This window comes from Perna viridis, chromosome 14 (genome assembly GCF_037379345.1).
Source record: "Perna viridis isolate PV_CMFRI_1.1 ecotype Kerala chromosome 14, ASM3737934v1, whole genome shotgun sequence".
NCBI lineage: Eukaryota > Metazoa > Mollusca > Bivalvia > Mytilida > Mytilidae > Perna > Perna viridis.
Window position 1 is genome coordinate 14,251,894 of NC_142458.1, and position 22,374 is coordinate 14,274,267.

Here is a 22,374-nt window from a genome sequence, read left to right on the forward strand (position 1 = left end):
GTCAATTTTCAGTTTCCCTAAGTCCAGTTGGTTAATAAGATGTTTTCTTTGAAATTTTGGAAAAAATGAATAAAATTAAATTCTGACCTAGGGACCCATTTTCTTCCCAGACTTGTAACAGGAAACATAGGTATAATTTTATTTGGCCTAAGCAAGGAAACAAAAGCAACCAATTACTTTTTCTTTGTAGTGCATATTTTCGGGTACCAAGTGTGCCAATTTGTAGTTCACCCATGGGTTGACAGGTCAGAAGAGAGTAAAGGAATCTGGTTCCAAGTTTAACCAACTGCTCTTCGTGACTCAGTCCAACTGATGGAAACCATATGGTAGTGGTTACTGTGTAACAGAGTAAGTGTGGATCCAGAAGTTTTGAAAAGTGGGGCTGCAGGCTATCTTTGGGTATTATTTGCCTTGATAATGTATGGAATTGATAAAAGGGAAATGTTTGCCTCACAACCCTCTTTTGGATCCACCACTGCATGGTTGTCATATCAAAAGCTTTATTATGTAAATATAGGTAGAGATTACACTTAATTGTGCAATTTGTTACTGTTATAAAATGTGATATCTTTTAATGCTGTCTTTCTTGTTTTCTTTGCCTGTGTCTCCTTTATCAATAAGTTGAGTTGGAGTATGATCAAAGAGAATTACATGCATGACAGGTTTCAATTTCAGGGCCGGATCCAGACACTTTGAAAAGTAGGAGTGCCACCCGAGGTTCCTCAGAAAAAAAGGGGAGTGCTAGGACATTATTTGCCATTTTTTGTGAATTTTACACATGAAAATGTTTTTTTTTTAAACAAAAGTGGGGTGCCAACCCCCTCCACCCCTTTTTAAAGTTTTGAACCAGCACTGTTTCAGTGCATTGTTTTGTAGAATTTCAAGAAGTCAGAATTATAATGCAAAGATTTGATAATGATGTTGGCCTATACAGTGTAAATCATTCTTTTAGATTTAAGTAAAATGCATTTAGCAAGAACAAGAATCAACTTGATATTGAGAAACACCAGTGTTCTAAATGCCCAGCATCCCATTTTGAAACAAAAAAAAAAAAAATAACAATAAAAAAAATCAACTGAGACAGCAAATATTTTTCTAAGTTAACTGTGTACAGGCAAGACGGACAGTGTTGTACCATGAAAGGCCTTGTAAAATCAAATAAGGTAAAAAACATAAAATGGTAACGTGAAAAAGCCGTAGTTTTACCGTCAATCAAGTTATTTACCAGCTGCCTCCACTTGAAATGCTCTCCTTTTGATAAAAAGCCCTGGTTACTATTATACCATTTTGAATTGATTACATGGAATTACAGATTAAAATCTTATGCACGCTCACGCAGAAACTACAGGAATTTAATATAAAATATACAATCGTAGTATAAAAACGACTTTATTCCATTTCGAGACATCCATCTACTCCAGCAATGCTACAGGTTGTCTGGCTTGGTGCCACCCTAACTTCTAGCATCTGACATGTTGAAAGCCACTGCAAATGCTAATTAGCTACACGTGTTTTAAAATACTTTGTCTTTTATTCACATAAAAGAAGTTTAACCTACCGGAAATCGAACGATAAAAATCCTAAATATCTGTTAAATACCTAGAAAACATTTGTAATGAAGACAGTTGTCAAAATAACCAGCAATTTTGAATTACAGGTCACTAATTTTGCGGAATACAATATATTTTTGATAAAGCGAACTTAAAGTTGGTAAAGGCAATTCGTTGGTTAATTTGATATGTTCGTTTCGCAAATTTTAAAAATCCATAATTTTATCAAACGGAATTACACACTCAAAAAAGCTAAAAACCGAATATGAAGTTCATTTTAACTGCGTTTACAAAGGATTTCCAGGATTGCTGGATTTTCTCATCAGGTAGGTCATTGTATTTTTTTAGTTACTTTCTCCCGTGTAATGGTAAAGAAACTGTATAAAACGTTTTAAATGGAAAATAGTTTACTATAATCTGCCGATTTCAAGGAACGGCAGAACGAGCGTTATGCAATATGGCGCTCGGAAGTGAGAGGTTGGGGTATGGAGGAACGGAATTCCAACCTCTTACGTTGTAGGAGTACCTTGATCCTCAATGAACCACATTACATGTGAGTAATAGAACAGTCAGAAAAACGTGGGCAAATAGAGTCTTGCCCAACAAAGGCTGAAACCACGACCCCCCCTTCTGGATGCATATCATATTCAAGTCCTTTTCAGGTATTTTTTTTACACTAGCTTATATAAACTAGAACATTGTTATTGATAGGCATTATAAATAAATGTTTGAACATTTTCCACTCAGTTAATAGCAATGTAAAGCTGAACCCCAAGAAAAGAGTAAAACAATAAATTAAGAATAAATAATAAAACATTTTTTAACAAAATATAACTCAGCTGATTTAAATGACTAAACTACCAGGATACTACAGACACTGTGAGGTCGGCCTCATATCTTGACCTATACTTAGAAATCGATGGTAAAGAAAAACTATTGACCAAATTTTACGACAAACGTGATGACTTTTCATTCAAAATTGTCAACTTTCCTTTCATCTGTGGCAACATCTCTTCAGCACCTGTGTATAGAGTGTTCATATCACAACTCATAAGTTATGCCAGAGCTTGCCGAAACTACGCAGACTTTTTATATCGCGCCAGAATTCTAACAAATAGGCTTTTGGAACAGAGTTATGTTGCTACAAGATTGAAGTCATCACTACATAACTTTTATGGTCGTCGTCATGAACTCGTGGATCGTTATGGTGTATCCATATGCGTCATGAAAACTGATTTATTCAAGGTGTCATAGTTTTTTTCCTCGTTTGTCTACCCCGGACTTGACTTTTTACGAGTAACTCGGCGAGAGTTTCTAGAAAAGCAGAGGACGCTTACCCTACCGGTGCACCTGGTCCATGCTCCCAGTTTTTAGTGGAGTCCGACTTGCTCATTTGCTTTTGTTACTTTCTTTGTATGATTTTAGTTACTCCATGTTCTTTGTTGTGTATGTCTGTTTTCCATGTCTGATCTATGTCCCTGGATTACATTCTTTTGATTACCGCTATAACCTTGGTTCCCTTGATTACTCTCTACTACTAGTATAATGGTCCTCAGCACCAAACGCCTACACTAACAACACTCTTGACATCAAGCGGTGAAATAGATTTCCGACATCCGAATTTTACCCTTTTCTCTTATATTTGCAGTCACAAACTTGCCGAACTTCCGTCTGATCGACTTAATTTTGTCTTGCATGTCTGTCGGTCAACCGTTATTTCAAATACACCAGACAAATCCGTGGTACTATGACTGAGAGGGTAAGTTACATTGAATGCCAGACGTATATTCTAATATGAAGTTGTGAAGCTACCTTTTTTCTAGATTGTAAACTGATCGCTCAACCGCGTTTGCGAATAAAAGTACTTTTGAAAAAAAAAACATAAATTGATTAAACAATATGTGTGGGCGTTTAAACTTTTCAAGACATTACCCAAGGGTGTGTCACTGAATTCGTACAGAAACACAGCTAAGGTCTTGCTCTTACAGTCAGATATGCATCAAAACAAACTGCACAGTTGTACAACCTAAAAATTCATATACATATATATACATAACAGTGAAGAGGATGATGTCCTTATTTAACTTTTACAATATAGTCACGCTTAATTTCTCGCGGTAACAATATACTATTTGTTCAAAACATACTAATTCATAAACACTTCCATATCAATTGATGTGAAGTGACGTATATATTAGTCATGGCGAATGTATAATATATGATTGTACACTAGCTTAAAAATTAAATCTCAGCTATTGAAAAAAATTCAAAATTGAATTATTTAAACATAACAATCATTCCCGAAAATAAATTAATTTCTCCTGAATTCAGGAGTAACCTTACCGAAGTCTATTTAGGCAAGGGAGTGTCCCCAGAACTAATACCGCACTAACGTGTTCTTGAAAATTACACAAAAAAATTTAGCATCATCTATTGTATAAAGTTATCGAGGAATATGCCCAGATCTCACGTATTTCATAAGTCTGACGGCTTCAACATGGCTAAAATTAAAGTCTGCTCTTAAAGCTTTTTCATCCAAGGCTTCAAGTACTTCCCCATCTACAAGATTAGATTTGAATTCTTTTTTAAATTTTGACAAATTTAGCTGATTCAAAATATCAATGATTTCGTGAACAGTTTTACCAGACACATGCGATCTCGAGGAACCTGCCGACCAGGTGTCCTTGGAAGAGAAATAATCACTAGATTCACTTAATCCACTAGAAATATAAGTATAGTTTTCATCAGCAGGCGAATCTTGCAAGAATTCATCTGCTGGAATCACGTGATATTCCTGGTCCCTTTCGTCTTTTGTCAGCGGTTCGTATGCCCTGGGCGGAAGAATTGGACGCTCCCCTTTAAGTGGTCTTGTAGGTCTTGGTGGAACCCAGTTTGGATCAGGTTCCGGTAACGGTTCGTATATATCATCGGCGGTTCCTTGAATTGGTGCATTATGCCTAGGAACTAGTTGTGGAGGCGTGGTATCGTATACACCACCATGAGCGTAATCACGTGGTAGCAAGTCAGGCGGAATAGGGGTTCCAGTGCCAGTGGTGGAATCACCTCTCCTAAACTTTGTTATGTCTGAAATATAGAATTGCATAGGTTCAACATTTTCTCCACATTTCGCCGACATCATGCATTCGTTGGTCGTTATGATGTAGCTATCTTCTCAACAGATTTGTTCAAAATGTCGTAGTTTTAGCCTTTCGTTTAAATCCCAATTTCACATCTTTTGAGCAACTGTTTCCAGAAAGAAAAAGGACACTTACATATGTAAACCCTACCAATGCATCTGGTAAAATGACAGAAAACTTCACAGAGAAATTTAATACAGTCTTAAAATTTGTTTGTTTTTTTATTTTTTTCTCTGTCTCAGTTATTTTGATTATTACTTTTTATCATTTGAAAAAAAATGTTCGAAATCAACAGAATTTGAAATCACCCGAGCATTCTTTCGTTCCGCTATTGGTTTGCAGCTAGACAACAAAGGCCTTCAATTTTTCAGACGAAGACGGTATAGTTTCGCCTTTTACCCTTTGACCTCAATGACGCTCATCTATGGAAACGCAAGTCACCTGATCACAATTTTGTTTCCCGATTGGCCAAATAATGATAACTTAGTGGCGTTCGAAAAAAAAACTGTATCGAAAATTGAAATTGCATGTCATGTGCTATTTCCTGAATGAAATGTAGAAAATTATAGGTAAAAAGAATAAAAATTTTACTGCTTCAGCTCTCTTTTTTTAAAAATTACAATAGAACTTGTTTTCATTTCGTGCTGTTCATCGGTAATAGCTTACATAGTCGTATCGTTCATAATTTTATTCTCTTACCTCATACAATATCTGAAAGTCTACCTACGTTAAATTGACCTTCTAGACCACACCAACTTTTTATATATACCACATTTCAGATATGGTTAGCAGTAATTACTCTAAGAGTAACCACCACCTCAAAGATCTACCGATATGTGTTTACATACACCATGAACAATTATATTATATCTATTATATTGTACGGATGTCGCCTGAGGACCTCATATTACAAAGGGTATATAATAAAAAAAAAATCAAGACCGTATACATTAGTACGATTAAGTAGAAATATCTTCGATATCCATAAACATAAAATGATTGCTCTCTTACCAGGGCTTCCTTCATCATCTTCAAACTGAACGTTGCTATCAACAAAGGCCTGGAACGACCTCATCCTGGACGAAAATGCTGACTTTGGTCTGTTGCTGTACCCATGGATGATGGAGATGGATATATCAGGTGACAGAGCTAGAAGACATTTTATTGGGCTCAGGGCACCTAAAGTAAAAACACAGTTCTTCAAACATTGTTTTGTTATTCTGTTCACACAATGATTAGTTCTAAATGCGCGTGTCGGATTTAAATTCTATAATTGAAAATGGAGCATGATAGTGTGAAAAAACTCCCATGAGATACACTAATACTTGTATATGTAAACATGGGTAGCAGGGGTGGCACTACTTCATTCCTTACAAGTAGTAACACTCCCCTCTATACATGCACAGACAACAGTGCCTAACATGATAATCATGTGTCGATCGATTCATATGATAATCATATTAATTGTAAACATATGATTATCATATTAATTTTAATCATATGGTGATTTAAATATGATAGTCATATGATTCTCACATGTAAATATTGCTTTGCTATTACATGATTATCATATTTTTGTGAAAAACATGTGATTATCATGTAACAAAAATGCATATGATATTTATGCTAAACTGAAACATAATTATGTTAATCATATTATGCCTAATTATATGATAATCGACTGACCCACTTCATAATTCTCATGTGTGACTCTTGGTTGTGTAATTCACTCTCCTTTATTTAAACTTATTCGCCAAATCGGTTGGTTATGGGATTGTCAGATAAAATGCCTACATGTAAGAGGTCGTCAGAGGAGATATCATATGTAATTACCTACACATTTGAGGTCGTCAGAGAAGATCGCAATAGTATAATTGACTGCACATATGAGGTTGTTAGAGGAGATAGCATTAGTAATTACCTACCCTTTGATGTAGTCAGATTAGGTCGCATGAGTAATTACCTACACATTAAAGGTCGTCAGAGGAAAGGAGATTGTACAAGTTATTGCTTATCCATTTGAGGTCGTCAGAGGATATTGCACAAGTAATTACCTACCCATATGAGGTCTTCAAATTAGATCGCACTAGTATTTACCCACATAATTGAGGTCGTCAGAGGAAATGAAATTGCACAAGTTATTGCTTAGCTATTTGAGTTCGTTAGAGGAGATTGTACTTGTAATTACCTACCCATTACAATAGTCAAGAGGCGATTGCATAAGTGATAACTTAGCCATTTGAGGTTGTCAGTGGAGATTGCACAATTAATTAATTTGCCCATTTGAGGTCGTCAAAGTAGATTGTAATTAATAGTAATTACTTACCCATGGGAGGTCGTCAGACGAGACTGCAATAGGTATTACTTACCCCTTTGAAGACAGTTTCCTTGTATATATTCTTCCACATAAGTTTTCATGATTAAAATATTGAAATCTTTGATTATATTGGTCGTTGACCTAAGTTCTACATCCGGACCTGCATACCTTACTTGAAAAGGTAGCTCATTCTCTTTGAGGATTTGTTCCATTGACTGTGGATTTCCAACTACAATTGATAAACCGAACATATGTGGATTACCCCTAAAATTAATCCCTACCTTCCTTTTGTGATAAGGAACATAAGGTATAAACTTCATACAGATTCCTTCTCTATATAATGTTATGAAGCATGTTGAAACCGATCATTGCATAAACAAGAAACATGTCACTTTATTGCATTTTGAACTTTTGTAAAACAAACACATGTTCGATTCAGACAGGTTCCACAGTATAAGCCAATTACCGGAAACAAAAAAAAAAAAACCGACATAAAAAACCCCCCAAAAAACCGGACAAATAGATAGCAACAATTTCCGATCGCATTTTTTTTGTAGTGGGTAGTAAGAAATTTCGTAAACAAGCATCCTGGAAATGTTTTTGAACTGTTATCAAACGGACTACTTTCCTTTTCTACGTTGAAAATATACATTATCTTACACTTGTAGTATAGTTTATAAATGGGGATCTCAAGTGAAAATCTGATGATGATTATTAATTATAAACTTAATTTATATAATGCACATAATTCGTGTAAATCATATAACAAACAAGTACTATCTTAAAAAAAAGATAGCCGACGCAGTCAAATTTTGCTCTTTTTTACTTCTAAGTTGCTACATTTCTTTCAAGAAAATAACACATGGCACGCAATTTTTAAGGTTCCGATAAAGTGTTTTTCGAACGCAATTCCAAATTTTCGATACAGATTTTTCGAACGCCACTAGGTTATCAGTATTTGACCAATCGGGGAAAAAGAACTGCGATCAGGTGACTTGAAGAAGAAGAGCGTCCTTAAGGTCAAAGAGTAAAAAGCGAAGCTATAACGACTGCGTCGGAAAAAAACATACCACAGTTATACCGATGTATTACTATATGGTACATCTGTTTAGGCCATTCAAATTAATTTTTGGTTCAGAGGTCATTTTTCATTAAAAATGACAGTGTGGGGAGACATTTCTTATTATCTTCATACTACCTCCAAACAAGTTTTTACATTGTTCATAACTAGACAGGTGTTTTGTTTTACTGCGCCACACGGTGGCGAGGTATTATGTGTTATTGTCGAGATATTGTGCCCATTCATCCTTCCGTCAGTCTGTCCGTCTCACAACTGTATACATGACTTGAGAAAATATGAAAGGATCTTTTTCAAATTTTTTATAGTTATTTGGATATCACATAACACAGATATAGTTCGAATTTCAATTTGATTGGATTATTTATACAAAAGTTATGACCATTTTAATTTCTTTTACTCCAAAAATATTTTTGCAACGTGGTAGGGTATTTTTTATATTTAACTGCTTGTTCGCTTTAGTAAATATGTAATGACATATGATACCTAGTAATAGTAAATTAAGAAATAAATTTACGATCAGAAGTTTCAGATCAGTTTTTTCTTTATGTAAGTACTGGCTCACTTAAAAATCGTGTAAATAGATAAATAAATACAAAAACAAGTCGAAAATTTTGTAAATTTTCTAAACAACCTAAAATCTTTCATCTTCATGACAGAAATAACAATGATAGTTTTATCGAAGACTGAGAGAGTAATGAGATTTATCAAAACAAATTTGTTGAATTTTCTGGAAAAAAACTTTTTCTGCGTTATTTTTCAATACAGATCGTCGTATAAGTTGTAAATGTATTTACTTCATTGATCAATTATACTTTGATTCTTTTAGGAAATACCAAATGCATTATTTACACTATTAATGGAGTTGACTAAATATATCGAATTATCGCCCACTGCATGAACATGTAAATTAAAATACAATTTTATTTATGAAACCAAATGAAAATAAATCTACTGTATAACAATAGCCGATTTACACCTTGCCATGCGAGTACTCTGGTGTTATAAGTAGCTGTTAACCTTTATCAGTTTTAATACCGCATTGTAGACGAATGCATGCATATTTAAAAGAGTAGTCAGTTTTCATCTCAAACGTTACTTATATGAGTACTTACTCTTTTTAGAACCTTTCACTACAGAAAATGTGAACATGCCTTTAACTGGAATACTGACGAATTCGTCGTATAGACTTGCAGCGTCTCTTGCCAGTCTACCAAGTACCCTGGTCTGCTTTGTGGCTCGATGGAGTCTGATTATCTTAATAAATAAATATTTATCATGTGAAAATGCCGTTAACTTTAAACACAAAGGATAGCTAGAAAAAAAACCCCTAAAATTAGAGTTACAATATAGGAAAGCAAGTACATTTCTTATTGTTTTTAAATTAGCAATAAAATTCACATTTTATTTAAATATATTAATATGGATCCTAACGGTTATAAATCAACATCTACTCTGTTCAGTTTCAGCTAGAGTTGTCTTAACAGTTGCCAACAGAACGACAAAATAGTATTTTTGTTTAGATTTGGTGGTCCGTCTTTGAAAACACAAAAATTATCACAAATAAAAAACAAACACTGTAGGATATTTCACTGCAGTAACGAGTGCTGTTAGTAACTTAGTAACTTGGGTAATATACCTGATCAGCCGCGTAGTCATCGTATTTAGTCTCTCCGTAGAATCCCTCTGTGACTACGACGAGCATGGGAAGCTGGTCTTTGAACTTTTTATGAAAGTCCGGCAATATGTGCTTTTCTTCGTCGTCATAGTCATAATCCGATAGCCTGTCCGACATTATTCGTTTTCCTGTTAGTAAATATGTACACAAGTGTTCGTATATTGTTTTATGTAATTTGATTACTACATAGGTGTTCTAGTGTTTCCGTACCCTACCGATGCACTTGGTTCACGATTACAGATTTTCGGTTGATTTCGGATAGAACGTTTGTTTATACTGTACATGTTTCGCTCGGTGTGGTATTTAATGTCGTCGTATACACCTATGGACCTTTGGGTAACGAGTTCTTACTCAATTTATACATACTAGTATCCGTAGATACTCTTGGCTTTACTAAATTTTCCGTTTTACTTATGTTTGTTTCCGCAAACCAGTTCCGGGTGTTACTTGTGTTATTCTTAAAACAAAGTGGTCACGAATTATTCACCAACATCAGTCAATGCAACAGGAATTCAACTAATATTATATAATTAATACCTACTCTGAAACCTAACCAATGTTCTGAAAAGATAAGCTCTAGTCGAAATGTACACATTTCCCGAAATAAAATGATATTACAACTTCGATCGTTACATAATACAGTAATCTATCAGTTCTGGACAACATAATTATATATGCAAATATGGTACAAATTTATATTCGAGAATTAAGACTGAGGTTACCATTTGCACAATCAGAACACACTCATAAAATGTAATGTAGGTTTGGAATACCCTGTTACATACTATTTACTTTGAATCGTCGTCAGCGAATTTGAAGAAAACCCCGAACGTTCTCCTAATCAAAGAAAATGTTATAATATAGAAAAAAAGGATGATCAATCCACTGAATAACTTTTAAAAAGCGCAAAAAGTTCTTGAAATGTTTGTTTACTTGATTTTGTTTCTCTTTTAAAAACGGACTTTGAACTTTGAAATAGAATTGCAAAATAAATGTAAATATACTTACCTTCAAAAGAAAATTGTATCGAAGGAGAATATGTTGACCTACATATACTTGTATATGTAATTACACACAATAATAAAAATTTAGATCGGTCGATTTTACAAATAATGCATACGTATGTTTAGAATGCAAGTCACTGGTGCATGCCGTACGCTTTCCGTTACCTCCCTTTCGCTATATTTTGATAAGATATCTAAAAAAATCAGGAAGTAAGTCAATAATGAGAGGTTTACTGATAAAAATTAGTCCAGTGATATGTTATGTTATAAATAAATTATATATGTAGATAGTGAAAAAGGAACAAAACCCTCTAGTTTACAAAAAGAAAAATAGGATAACTTGAATATTTTTAGTCTAATAAGCAAGATTATGAAAGTAAGTAAGTGGATACTTGAAGATGGGGTTACCAGCTAGGTGCGGTTTCATATTGGTTTAATATAGGGGTGATTCCAGCATTTCAGGTTAGGGTGCGTAAATGGAATTAAATGGCGAGCGAAGCGAGGCAAGGAAAAATTGGTGGGGGAGAACGTTGGCAGTTTGAGACTTGTGCAACAAAAGATGAACCACGACCTCCCTTCTGGATGCATGTTATATTCAAGTCCTTTTCACACTATAAATAAGTAACTATTGTTTACGCTAGCTTATATTAAATAGAACATTTTTATTGTTAGGCATAATAAATAAATGTTCGAATATTCATTTAAACATTTTCCACTCATTTAATAGCAATGTCAAGCTAAACCCCCAAGCAAAGAGTAAAAATAAATCGAGAATAAATAATAAAATATTAAAAAAAAAATATAACCCAATTGATTAAAATGAATAAACTACTGCTATGATGGTTCTCGGCCCAACACTAGCAACACACTCTTGACATGCGGTGAAATAGATTTCCGACGCCATAATTTTACCCTTTTCTCTTTTCTCCTATATTTGCAGTCACAAACTCCCAAAACTCTGTCTGATTTACTGAACTTTGTCTTACATGTCTGTCGGTCAGACGGTATTTCAAATATACCAGACAAATCTATAGTACTATGACTGAGAGGGTCCCAGACGTATATTCTGATATGAAGTTGTGAAGCTACCTTTTTTTTGTCTAGATCGTAAACCGATCGCTGAACCGCGTTTGCGAATAAAAGTAAAATCACTACTCTCGAAATCAAAAAGCATAAATTTATTAAACAATAAGTGTGGGCGTTTAAACTTTTCGCTTACCCTACCGGTGCACCTGGTCCATGCTCCCAGTTTTTAGTGGAGTCCGAGTTGCTCATTTGCTTTTGTTACTTTGTATGTATGATATTAGTTACTTTATGTTATTTGTTGTGTATGTCTGTTTTCCATGTCTGGTCTTTGTCCCTGGATTACATTCTTTTGATTACCGCTTTAACCTTGGTTCCCTTGATTACTCTTTCGACACATTACCCAAACTATCAAAACAAAATGCACATGCAAGTGTATAACCTAAAAATTCTACACTATCACTATACATATTATATCATTATATGGCCTGAATATCACACATTTTAAACTAATGATACATATATACATAACAGTGAAGAGGATGATGCATTTATTTAACTTTTACAACATAGTCACGCTTAATATCCAGCGGTAACAATTTGTTCAAAACATACTAATTCATAAAAACTTCCATATCCAGTGATGTGAAGTGACGTATATATTAGTCATAGCGAATATATAATACATGAATATGTTTGTACACTAGAATAACAATAAAATCTCAGTTATTGAAACAAGAGGCTCCCAGGAGCATGAATCGCCCACCTGGTTGAATTTTGCCTTTCAAAGTCAATAAATTTAACAAGAAGTTGTCCAACAATTTTGCTCAAGAAGTCTTTGGTTGAGCTTATCATAAGGATCATTTCAACAATTGAAAGTTTCTTTTATTCTGTAATGATTTTCAAGATATTGACTGAAAACTGTTACAAAAAAATCATTTTCCCCTTTCAAGGGCCGTAATTCTTACAAGGAGTCATCTGTGGTAGAGTCTGGTACGGACTATAATGCCAAGACAAGTAAAACTGACTGTAACGTTTATTACAAGAGTAAAAGCGAGCTCTCCGAATATACAACATGTTCAAGAGTAAAAGCGAGCTCTCCGAATATACAACATGTTCAAGAGTAAAAGCGAGCTCTCCGAATATACAACATGTTCAAGAGTAAAAGCGAGCTCTCTGAATATACAACATGTTCAAATATATATACTATTCAATTATATAAGACATATCCATCAATCAATGTGAATCTGGACATAAACATTCTATGTATCCAGTTTACCCGCCGATTTATTATTTGTGTACAAGTATTTTTTTTACCTCTAGGTATGTTTGTGTACAAGTATTTCTGTCCTCCAGGTATCAATGCATTTCTTTTGACTTGCTCATTACTTGTTACGCTCACATCCACCAATCAATGTGAATCTGGACATAAACATTCTATGTGTCCAGTTTACCCGTACATGTTTACCCGTACATGCATATAATTCAATTTATAGTTAACATAGACAATATTAATTCTTGAAGTCATTATACATTCCTCCCTTTCTCAACAATAACAATTTAATCAATAATGTCTAAGTACTGTCCTATCATATTCCATTATTGATTCTTAAAGTCATTATATATTCCTCCCTTTCTCAACAATAACAATTTAATCAATAATGTCTAAGTACTGTCCTATCATACATCCACCAACTTTTATCCTTGAAGACTTTTGTATTCCAGATAATAAGGATCATTTCAGTTGTTGAAAAAAATTGCCTAAACCTAACGGGTTTGGAGATATATGCTCAAAACTACTGTCTGACCGCTATGTTGAATTTTTAGTAACAGCGGCCATGTTTTTGACGAATCAAAAACCCCCACATCAGTTCTATCCAGGATACCCCAAGTAACATTCACACCAAGTTTGGTTCAATTGCTAAGTAGTATCAGAGGAGAAGATTTTTGAAAAAAACTCCAACATGGCTTAACGGATTAAAACCTAACTTTGAACAGAGATAGATCTCATCATGCTGAACACTTTTACTTGGTCAGAATTTAGCAGAAACTAACGGTTTTGGAGATGTACGTGAAAAACTACTGTCTGACCCCTATGTTCTATTTTTAGTAACGGCGGCCATGTGTTTGGACGAATAAAAAATTTTCACATGAGTTCTATGCAGGATACCCCAAGGAACATTTATAACAAAATTGGTTCAAATCAGTCAAGTAGTTTCAGAGAAGAAGAGTTCTGTATAATTGTTAACGACGACGGACGCCAAATGATGGCAATATCTCACCTGGCCATAGGATAATCAAAATTGAAAAAAAAATCCGGAAAATAAATTAATTTCTCCTGAATTCAGGAGTAATCTTACCGAAGTCTTTTTAAACAAGGGAGTGTCCCCAGAACTAAGACCGCACTAACGTGTTCTTGAAAATTGCACAAAAAATTTTAGCATCATCTATCGCATAAATTTATCCAGGAATATGCCCAGATCTCACGTATTTCATAAGTCTGACGGCTTCAACATGGCTGAAATTAAAGTCTGCTCTTAAAGCTTTTTCATCCAAGACTTCAAGTACTTCCCCATCTATAAGATTAGATTTGAATTTTTTTTTAAATTTTGACAATTTCAGTTGATTCAAAATATCAATGATTTCGTGAACAGTTTTACCAGACACATGCGATCTCGAGGAACCTGCCGACCAGGTGTCCTTGGAAGAGAAATAATCACTAGATTCACTTAATCCACTAGAAATATAAGTATAGTTTTCATCAGCAGGCGAATCTTGCAAGAATTCATCTGCTGGAATCACGTGATATACCTGGTCCCTTTCGTCTTCTGTCAGCGGTTCGTATGGCCTAGACGGCAGAATTGGACGCTCACCTTTAAGTGGTCTTGTAGGTCTTGGTGGAACCCAGTTTGGATCAGGTTCCGGTAATGGTTCGTATACATCATCGGCGGTTCCTTGAATTGGTGCATTATGCCTAGGAACTAGTTGTGGAGGCGCGGTATCGTATACACCACCATGAGCGTAATCACATGGTAGCAAGTCAGGGGGAATAGGACTTCCAGTGCCAGTGGTGGAATCACCTCTCCTAAACTTTATTATGTCTGAAATATAGAATTGCATAGTCGTCATCATGAACTCGTGGATCGTTATGATATATCCATCAGCACCATGAAAACTGATTTATTCAACGGGTCATAGTTTACCTTTCCGCAACTGGGCGGGTGTTTCTAGAAAAGCAGAGGACGCTTACCCTACCGGTGCACCTGGTCCATGCTCCCAGTTTTTAGTAGAGTCCGAGTTGCTCATTTACTTTTGTTACTTTGTATGTATGATTTTAGTTACTTTATGTTCTTTGTTGTGTATGTCTGTTTTCCATGTCTGGTCTTGTCCTTGGATTACATTCTTTTGATTACCGCTATAACCTTGGTTTCCTTGATTACTCCTCAACATTATCTCCACATTTCGTCGACATCATACATTCGTTGGTCGTTATGATGTAGCTATCTCCACAACAGATTTGTTCAAAATGTCGTAGTTTTAGCCTTTCGTTTGAACTCCAATTTCACATCTTATGTGCAACTGGGAGATGTTTCCAGAAAGAAATAGGACACTTACATATGTAAACCCTACCAATGCACCTGGTTCATACTCCAAGTTAATATTGGAGTCCAGATTGCTCGTATATCAGTTTCAGTTATTTTGTGTTTTGCTTTTTTTTTTGTCTATTTTCTACATGGTCTAATCTCTGCCTCCGGATTATGGTTCTCGTTTTATTTTTAACTTCTTGCTTTAACATTCAATGGAAATTTGGATAAAGAATGTCATATACAGACTCTCTTATATAAATCCTGAACATATTTTAGCCAACTCTTGGAATTTCCGAAAGATGATAAATCATGTCATTGTAGGGCGGTTCTGGAATTTTAAAAAAAAAATGTGGTCAAGACTATTATTTTGTGAAATCAACGGAATTTTTCATTCTTTCGTTCCGCTGTTGGATTGCAGTTAGACGACAAAAGCCTTTAATTTTTCAGACGAAGACGGTATAGTTTTGCCTTTTACCCTTTGACCTTAAAGACGCTCTTCTATTGAAATATGGAAACGCAAGTTACCCGATCGCAATTCTGTTTCCCGATTGGTCAAATACTGATAACTTCGTGGCGTTCGAAAAAAAAAAACTGTATCGAAAACTGAAATTGCATGTCATGTGCTATTTCCTGAATGAAATGTAGGAACTTACAAGTAAAAAGGTCAAAATTTTACAGCTATATTTTTTTTTAAATATATATATATATATATATATATATATATATATATATATATATATATATATATATATATATATATATATATACACCAAATTTCAGATTTGGTTAGCATTAATTACTCTAAGAGTAACCACTAACTCAGAGATCTACCGATATGTGTTTACATACACCATGAACAAGGACAGTCCATTGGTCCGTTTTTCCAAATATGTTATACGGATATCATATTACAAAGGGCCTACATGTATAATGAAAATTTAAAAAAAATCAATACGTATATATTAGTACGATTAAGTAGAAATATTGCAACTCCATAAACATAAAATGATTGCTCTCTTACCAGGGCTTCCTTCATCATCTTCAAACTGAACGCTATCCACAAAGGCCTGGAACGACCTCATCCTGGACGAAAATGCTGACTTTGGTCTGTTGCTGTACCCATGGATGATGGAGATGGATATATCAGGTGACAAAGCTAGAAGACATTTTATTGGGCTCAGGGCACCTAAAGTAAAACACATTACTTAAAACATTGTTTCGTTCTACTGTTCATACAATGTTTATTTCCGAATGCACTGGTCGAATTTAATTTCTATAGTTGAAAATGAAGCATGATAATGAGAAAAAAACTACCGTGAGTTACAGTAACAAACTCGTATAGGTAGACATTGGTGGCAGGGATGCACTACTTCTTTCCTTACTCCTTACAAGTAGTCCCGTTCCCCTCTATACACAGACAACAGTACCAAACAAGATAATCATGTGTTGCTTGATTCACATAATAATCATATCAACTGTAATCATATGATTATCATATGATGATTTAAATATGAATGTCATATGATTCTCATATGTAAATATTGCTTTGCTATCACATGATTATCATATTTTTGTGGGAAAAACGTTGGATTATCATATAACAACCATGCATATAATATTTATATTTGTATGTGAACTGATACATATTAATGTTAATCATATTATCCCTGATTATGATAATCGTATCACCCACTTCATAATTCTCATGTGTGACGCTCTTGATTGTGTACGTCTACTTCACTCTCTTTTATATTTTAACTTATTTGCCAAAACGGTAAAAATTCCCGTCCACTTTTCTTCTTTTCGAATCCCATAACTATGATTGTACTTCTGTCGAATCCTGACGATTTATAGAACAAAATATCTAAGTGAAATTTTGCATCTAAAACTGCAAAAGGTAAATCGTTGTATCATTTCGAGAACTACGTTGGTAATTACTTACCCATTGGAGGTCGCCAGATGAGACTGCAATAGGTATTACTTACCCATTTGAAGACAGTTTCCTTGTATATATTCTTCCACATAAGTTTTCATGATTAGAATATTGAACTCTTTGATTTCATTGGTCGTTGACCTAAGTTCAACATCCGGACCTGTGTACCTCACTTGAAAAGGTAGCTCATTCTCTTTGAGGATCTGTTCCATTGACTGTGGCTTACCAACTATAATTGATAAACCAAATTAATGTGGGTGACCCTTCCTTTTGTGATAAGGAACACAATTTCCGACTGCTTTTTTTGTAGTGCGTAGTAAGAAATTTCGAAAACAAATATCCTGGAAATGTTAAACGTACTACTTTCCTTTTATGCGTTGAGAATATACATTATCTAACACTTGTAGTGTAGTATTTAAGTGGGGATCTCAAGTGAAAATCTGATGATGATTGTGTATTGCAACTTGAATTTATATAATGAACATTCATATAATAATAATAAAAAAACATTCATTGACAGTTATACCGGTGTATTACTGTATGGAGCAATTTTAGGCCATTCAAATTAATATTTTAGTTCATAGGCCATTTTTCATTAAACACAACAGTGTGAGGAGACATTTCTTATTACCTTCTTACTGCCTGCAAACAAGTTTTCACATTGTTCATAACTCGAAAGGTGTTTTTTTTACTGCGCCATAAGGTGGTGAGGTATGTGGTATCCGTCGGGATGTTGTGTCCCTTTATCCGTCCGTCAGTCTGTGCGTCTCAACGGTATAAATAAGATAACTTGAGAAAGTATTAAAGGATCTTTTTTTTCAAATTTTTCATAGTTATTGGGTATCACACAACACAGATATGGTTCGAACTTCAATTTGATTGGACTATTTATCATTCGTTTTTATTCCCAGAATATTTTTACAACGTGACAGGGTATTGTTTTATATTTATGTTATTGATATGTAAACAAATATGGTTAATTATTGTGGCATCATCCAAAGCTTTATTTAGTTATTATTTTAACAATGATAATGCTAAAAACTTTTGACCATACTGAATTGAAATAAGTTATACAAGTTATGTATTTCATTATTTAAGTAGTACTACAGCTAAGAATCAGCAAAATGTGATTCATGGGTAAAAAGTCTACAAATTTTTATTTTTGATTTTTTGTTTGAATTGCCATAGTAAACAGAAATAAACATTCGGTTTTGCATATAACCTGTGTTCATAAGAGATGAATATCATATAGAAAGCACTGTAGATTTCAAAAATAAGGGAGATAACTCTGTACATGACACTCAAATACAATATAATCTATTAGATTTTCAATATTAATTATCTCCTAAGAGCAGTAAGCTTTGAATGAATAATTACACATTTCTTAGTATAGACCCATAAAACAACCTATTCACAAAAATAAAAATATATAGCCTTTTTTGGGGCGTATCACATTTGTCAGATTTTGCATGATTCTTACAAAGGCAGCTACTTAATTAGAGTAAAATTCCTGTTTATCAGCTGCTTGTTCGCTTTAGTAGGTATGTAATGACATAAGTTACCCAGTAATAGTAAAATAAGAAATGAATCTGCGATCAGAAGTTTCAGACAAGTTTTTCTATATGTAAATACTGAAGAATCGCGTAAATAAATAAATAAAGAAATAAATAAAGAAATAAAGAAATAAAAACAAGTAAAAAAATTTGTCAATTTTCTAAACAACCTATGATCTTTCAGAAATTCACCTTCAATTGTTATATATAAGGCTGAGAAGGTAATGGGATTTGTCAAAACAGTTTTGTTGAATCCTCATTAAAACCATTTTCCACGTTATTTTTCAATTAAGATCGCCATATCGCCATAATTCATTTTTCCATGGACTTTCCAAAACTCCATTGATCAGTACTTTGATTCTTTTGGGAAATACTGAATGTACAATTTACATCGAGGCGGATACAGACGCTTTGAAAGGGGTTCCCCAGAAAAAAGGAGGATGCCAAGATACTATTTTACTTTTTTTGTCATTTTTTTACACATGAAAATGACTAATGCACCCCACTCTGTAACTGTACTCTATAAATAGAGTTGACAAAATATACCAAATTATACCGAATTATACAGAATTACGGCTCACTGCATGGATCATAGACGAACCTGTACTTAAAACATCATTTTACTGACGAAACCAAATGACAATTAGAATGTTTAACAATAGCCGATTAACAACGTTGCCAGGCCAGTACTCTGACGTCATTAGTAGCTGTTAACTTTTATTAGATTTAATACGGCATTGTGGGGACATGCATGCATGTCTAAAAGAGTAGTCAGTTTTCATCTCAGACGTTACTTGTATGAGTACTTACTCTTTTTAGAACCTTTCACTACAGAAAATGTGAACATGCCTTTAACTGGAATACTGACGAATTCGTCGTATAGACTTGCAGCGTCTTTTGCCAGTCTACCAAGTACCCTGGTCTGCTTTGTGGCTCGATGGAGTCTGATTAACTTAATAAAGATTTATCACGTGAAAATGCCTTAAACTTTAAACACAAAAGGATAGCTAGAAAAAAAAACCTAAAATTAGAGTAACAAAAAAGGCAAGCAAGTACATTACGTATTGTTTTTTTAAATTAGCTATAAAGTTCACATTTTATCAAAATATATCAATTTGGATCCTAACGGTTATAAATCAACATCTATGCAGTTTGAGCTAGTGTTGTCTTAACAGTTGCCAACAGAATGTCAAAATAGCATTTTTGTTTAGATGTGGTGCCCTGTCTTTGAAAACACACACACAAAAAAAAAAACAACAAAAAAACTGTAGGATATTTCACTGCAGTTACGAGTGCTGTTAGTAACTTGGGTAATATACCTGATCAGCCGCGTAATCATCGTATTTAGTCTCTCCGTGGAATCCCTCTGTGACTACGACGAGCATGGGAAGCTGGTCTTTGAACTTTTTATGAAAGTCCGGCAATATGTGCTTTTCTTCGTCGTCATAGTCATACTCCGATAGCCTGTCCGACATTATTCGTTTTCCTGTTAGTAAATATGTACACAAGTGTTCGTATATTGTTTTATGTAATTTGATTACTACATAGGTGCTCTAGTGTTTCCGTACCCTACCGATGCACTTGGTTCACGATTACAGATTTTAGGTTGATTTCGGATCGAACGTTTGTTTATATAGTACATGTTTCCGTTCGGTCTCGTGATATCTGTTGTCGTCGTACATTCCTTTGATTTTTCCTAGACTGATACATACTAGTAAGCGGAAGATGGGCATTACTAAATATTCCGTTTTACGTTTTTTTGTTTCCGCAGACCATCCTTCCGGGTAGCATAATTTTCAAAACAAAGTGGTCACGAATTATTTACCAAAATCAATCAATACAATAGGAATTCAACTAATATTTTATGATTTACACCTACATTGAAACTTCACCAATGTTCTGAAAAAAATTAGCTATCGTCGAAATATTCACATTCCACGACATTAAATGATATTATAACTTCGATCGTTACATAATACACCAATCTATCAGTTCTTGACAACATCATTATGCAAATACGGTACAAATTTATTTTAGAGAATTATGACTGAGGTAACCTTTTTGCACCACCAAAACACACTCATAAAATGTAATGTATGTTTGGAATACCCCGTTACATACTATTTACTTTGCTTCGTCGTCGCCGAATTTGAAGAAAACCCCGAACGTTGTCCCAATCAAAGGAAATGTTATAATATACAAAAAAAAAGATGATCAATCCACTGAGTAACTTTTAAAAAGCGCAAAAAGTTCTTGAAATGTTTGTTTAATTGATTTTGTTTCTCTTTTAAAAACGAACTTTGAACTTTGAAATAGAATTGCAAAATTGCAAAATAAATGTAAATATACTTACCTTCAAAAGAAAATTGTAAAGAAAAGGAGAATGCTGACGTATATTTACTTGCACATGTAATTATACACAATTATAAAAATTTTAATCTTGTCGGTTTGAATGGTTGATTTTACAAATAATGCATATGTATGTTATGAATGCATATTACTGGTGCATACCGTATGCTTTGAGTTATCTTCCTTTGATAAGATATTTAAAAAGATCAGGAAGTAACGACAGTGAGAGGTTTACTGATAAATATTAGTCCAGTGATATTTTATGTTATAAATAAAATATATAGGTAGATAGTGAAATAGGAACGAAAACCCTCTAGTTTACAAAACTGCCCAATTAAAAAAAAACATATTTTGTATCTTGCAATGTGACATACGTTGAGCATTGCCAAAACGGTACAAAATGCAATCACAAAAATAAAAAACAAAACAAAAACAAACAAACAAACAAAAACAAACAAACAAACAAACAAAAAACAAAATCAAAAAACAAAACAAAAACAAAAACAAAAACAAAACAAAACAAAAAACAAAAACATGATAACGTAAATATTTTAGCATTAAAAAGCATGATTATGAAAGTGCATACATGAAGATGGGGTTACCAACCAGGCGCGATTTCTTATTGGTCGAATATAGGGGAGATTCCAGTATTTAAAGTAAGGCTGCGTAAACAAAATTAAATGGCAAGCGAAGCGAGACAAGAAAATTTTGGTGGTGCGGGAATGGGGGTAGAATTTGTGAAAAATTAAGATTTCATGCAAAAAAAAGTATAAATATTTTCCAATTTTAGGGGAAGGCATATGCACAACACGCCAGTCCTTGGATCCATATATACTTTTCAAACACAACCAATTAGGAGCGATTCCACTGAAACATAGAGTAATAGGGATTATATATTTTCTGCAAAAGACTAGCTGTCATTATAGTATGGTATGGGGAGTGAGACAAGTGCCTGTTAATGATAGGATGCAGAAAAACTTTTTCGATCTACATACGGTATATTTTACTTATTTATAGTCCTTTCTACAGATCTTTTTTTTTTTTTGATTTTTGGAGAATACTATACATTCATCTCCCACTTAAATTATTTTGGAGATTTATTTTCACTGAAATCAACAAAAACTCTTACAAAGTACCAATTTCATGTAAAATTTATATATGTTTA

The 22,374-nt window shown here is 34.0% G+C and overlaps 1 protein-coding gene across 5 annotated transcripts; it reads right to left on the minus strand.

Annotated features, from left to right (window-relative positions):
• Positions 1–1,373: 1,373 nt before the first annotated feature.
• LOC148598317 (uncharacterized) lies at positions 1,374–21,820 on the minus strand. Of its 5 annotated transcripts, none has more exons than XM_088562466.1 (7): positions 10,769–10,974; positions 10,127–10,217; positions 9,722–9,888; positions 9,198–9,339; positions 7,057–7,233; positions 5,699–5,866; positions 1,374–4,634 (listed from the first exon to the last, which is right to left on the minus strand). In XM_088562466.1, exons 3-7 carry the CDS (start codon positions 9,875–9,877, stop codon positions 3,994–3,996), a joined length of 1,284 nt encoding a protein of 427 aa, XP_088418592.1. In that variant the 5' UTR covers positions 9,878–9,888; positions 10,127–10,217; positions 10,769–10,974; the 3' UTR covers positions 1,374–3,993. The 5 variants fall into 5 exon arrangements, 3 of the variants coding, with proteins under 3 accessions (XP_088418592.1, XP_088418591.1, XP_088418593.1); XR_015918754.1 differs by lacking the exons at positions 1,374–4,634; positions 5,699–5,866; positions 7,057–7,233; positions 9,198–9,339; positions 9,722–9,888 and adding exons at positions 16,396–16,560; positions 17,360–17,536; positions 19,671–19,812; positions 20,180–20,346; positions 21,796–21,820 and having other exon boundaries at positions 10,126–10,217; positions 10,769–14,888; XR_015918753.1 differs by lacking the exons at positions 1,374–4,634; positions 5,699–5,866; positions 7,057–7,233; positions 9,198–9,339; positions 9,722–9,888 and adding exons at positions 16,396–16,560; positions 17,360–17,536; positions 19,671–19,812; positions 20,180–20,346; positions 21,214–21,370 and having other exon boundaries at positions 10,126–10,217; positions 10,769–14,888.
• Between the last annotated feature and the right edge of the window lie 554 nt (positions 21,821–22,374).

Coding starts and splice junctions, on each gene's coding strand:
- LOC148598317 (XM_088562465.1), bottom strand. CDS start 9,877: ATGTCGGACAGGCTATCGGATTATGACTATGACGACGAAGAAAAGCAC. Junction 9,340..9,721: donor ATGACTACGCGGCTGATCAG/GTATATTACCCA, acceptor TTATTTATTAAG/ATAATCAGACTCCATCGAGC. Junction 5,867..7,056: donor AGGAAACTGTCTTCAAAGGG/GTAAGTAATACC, acceptor TTTTTACTTTAG/GTGCCCTGAGCCCAATAAAA.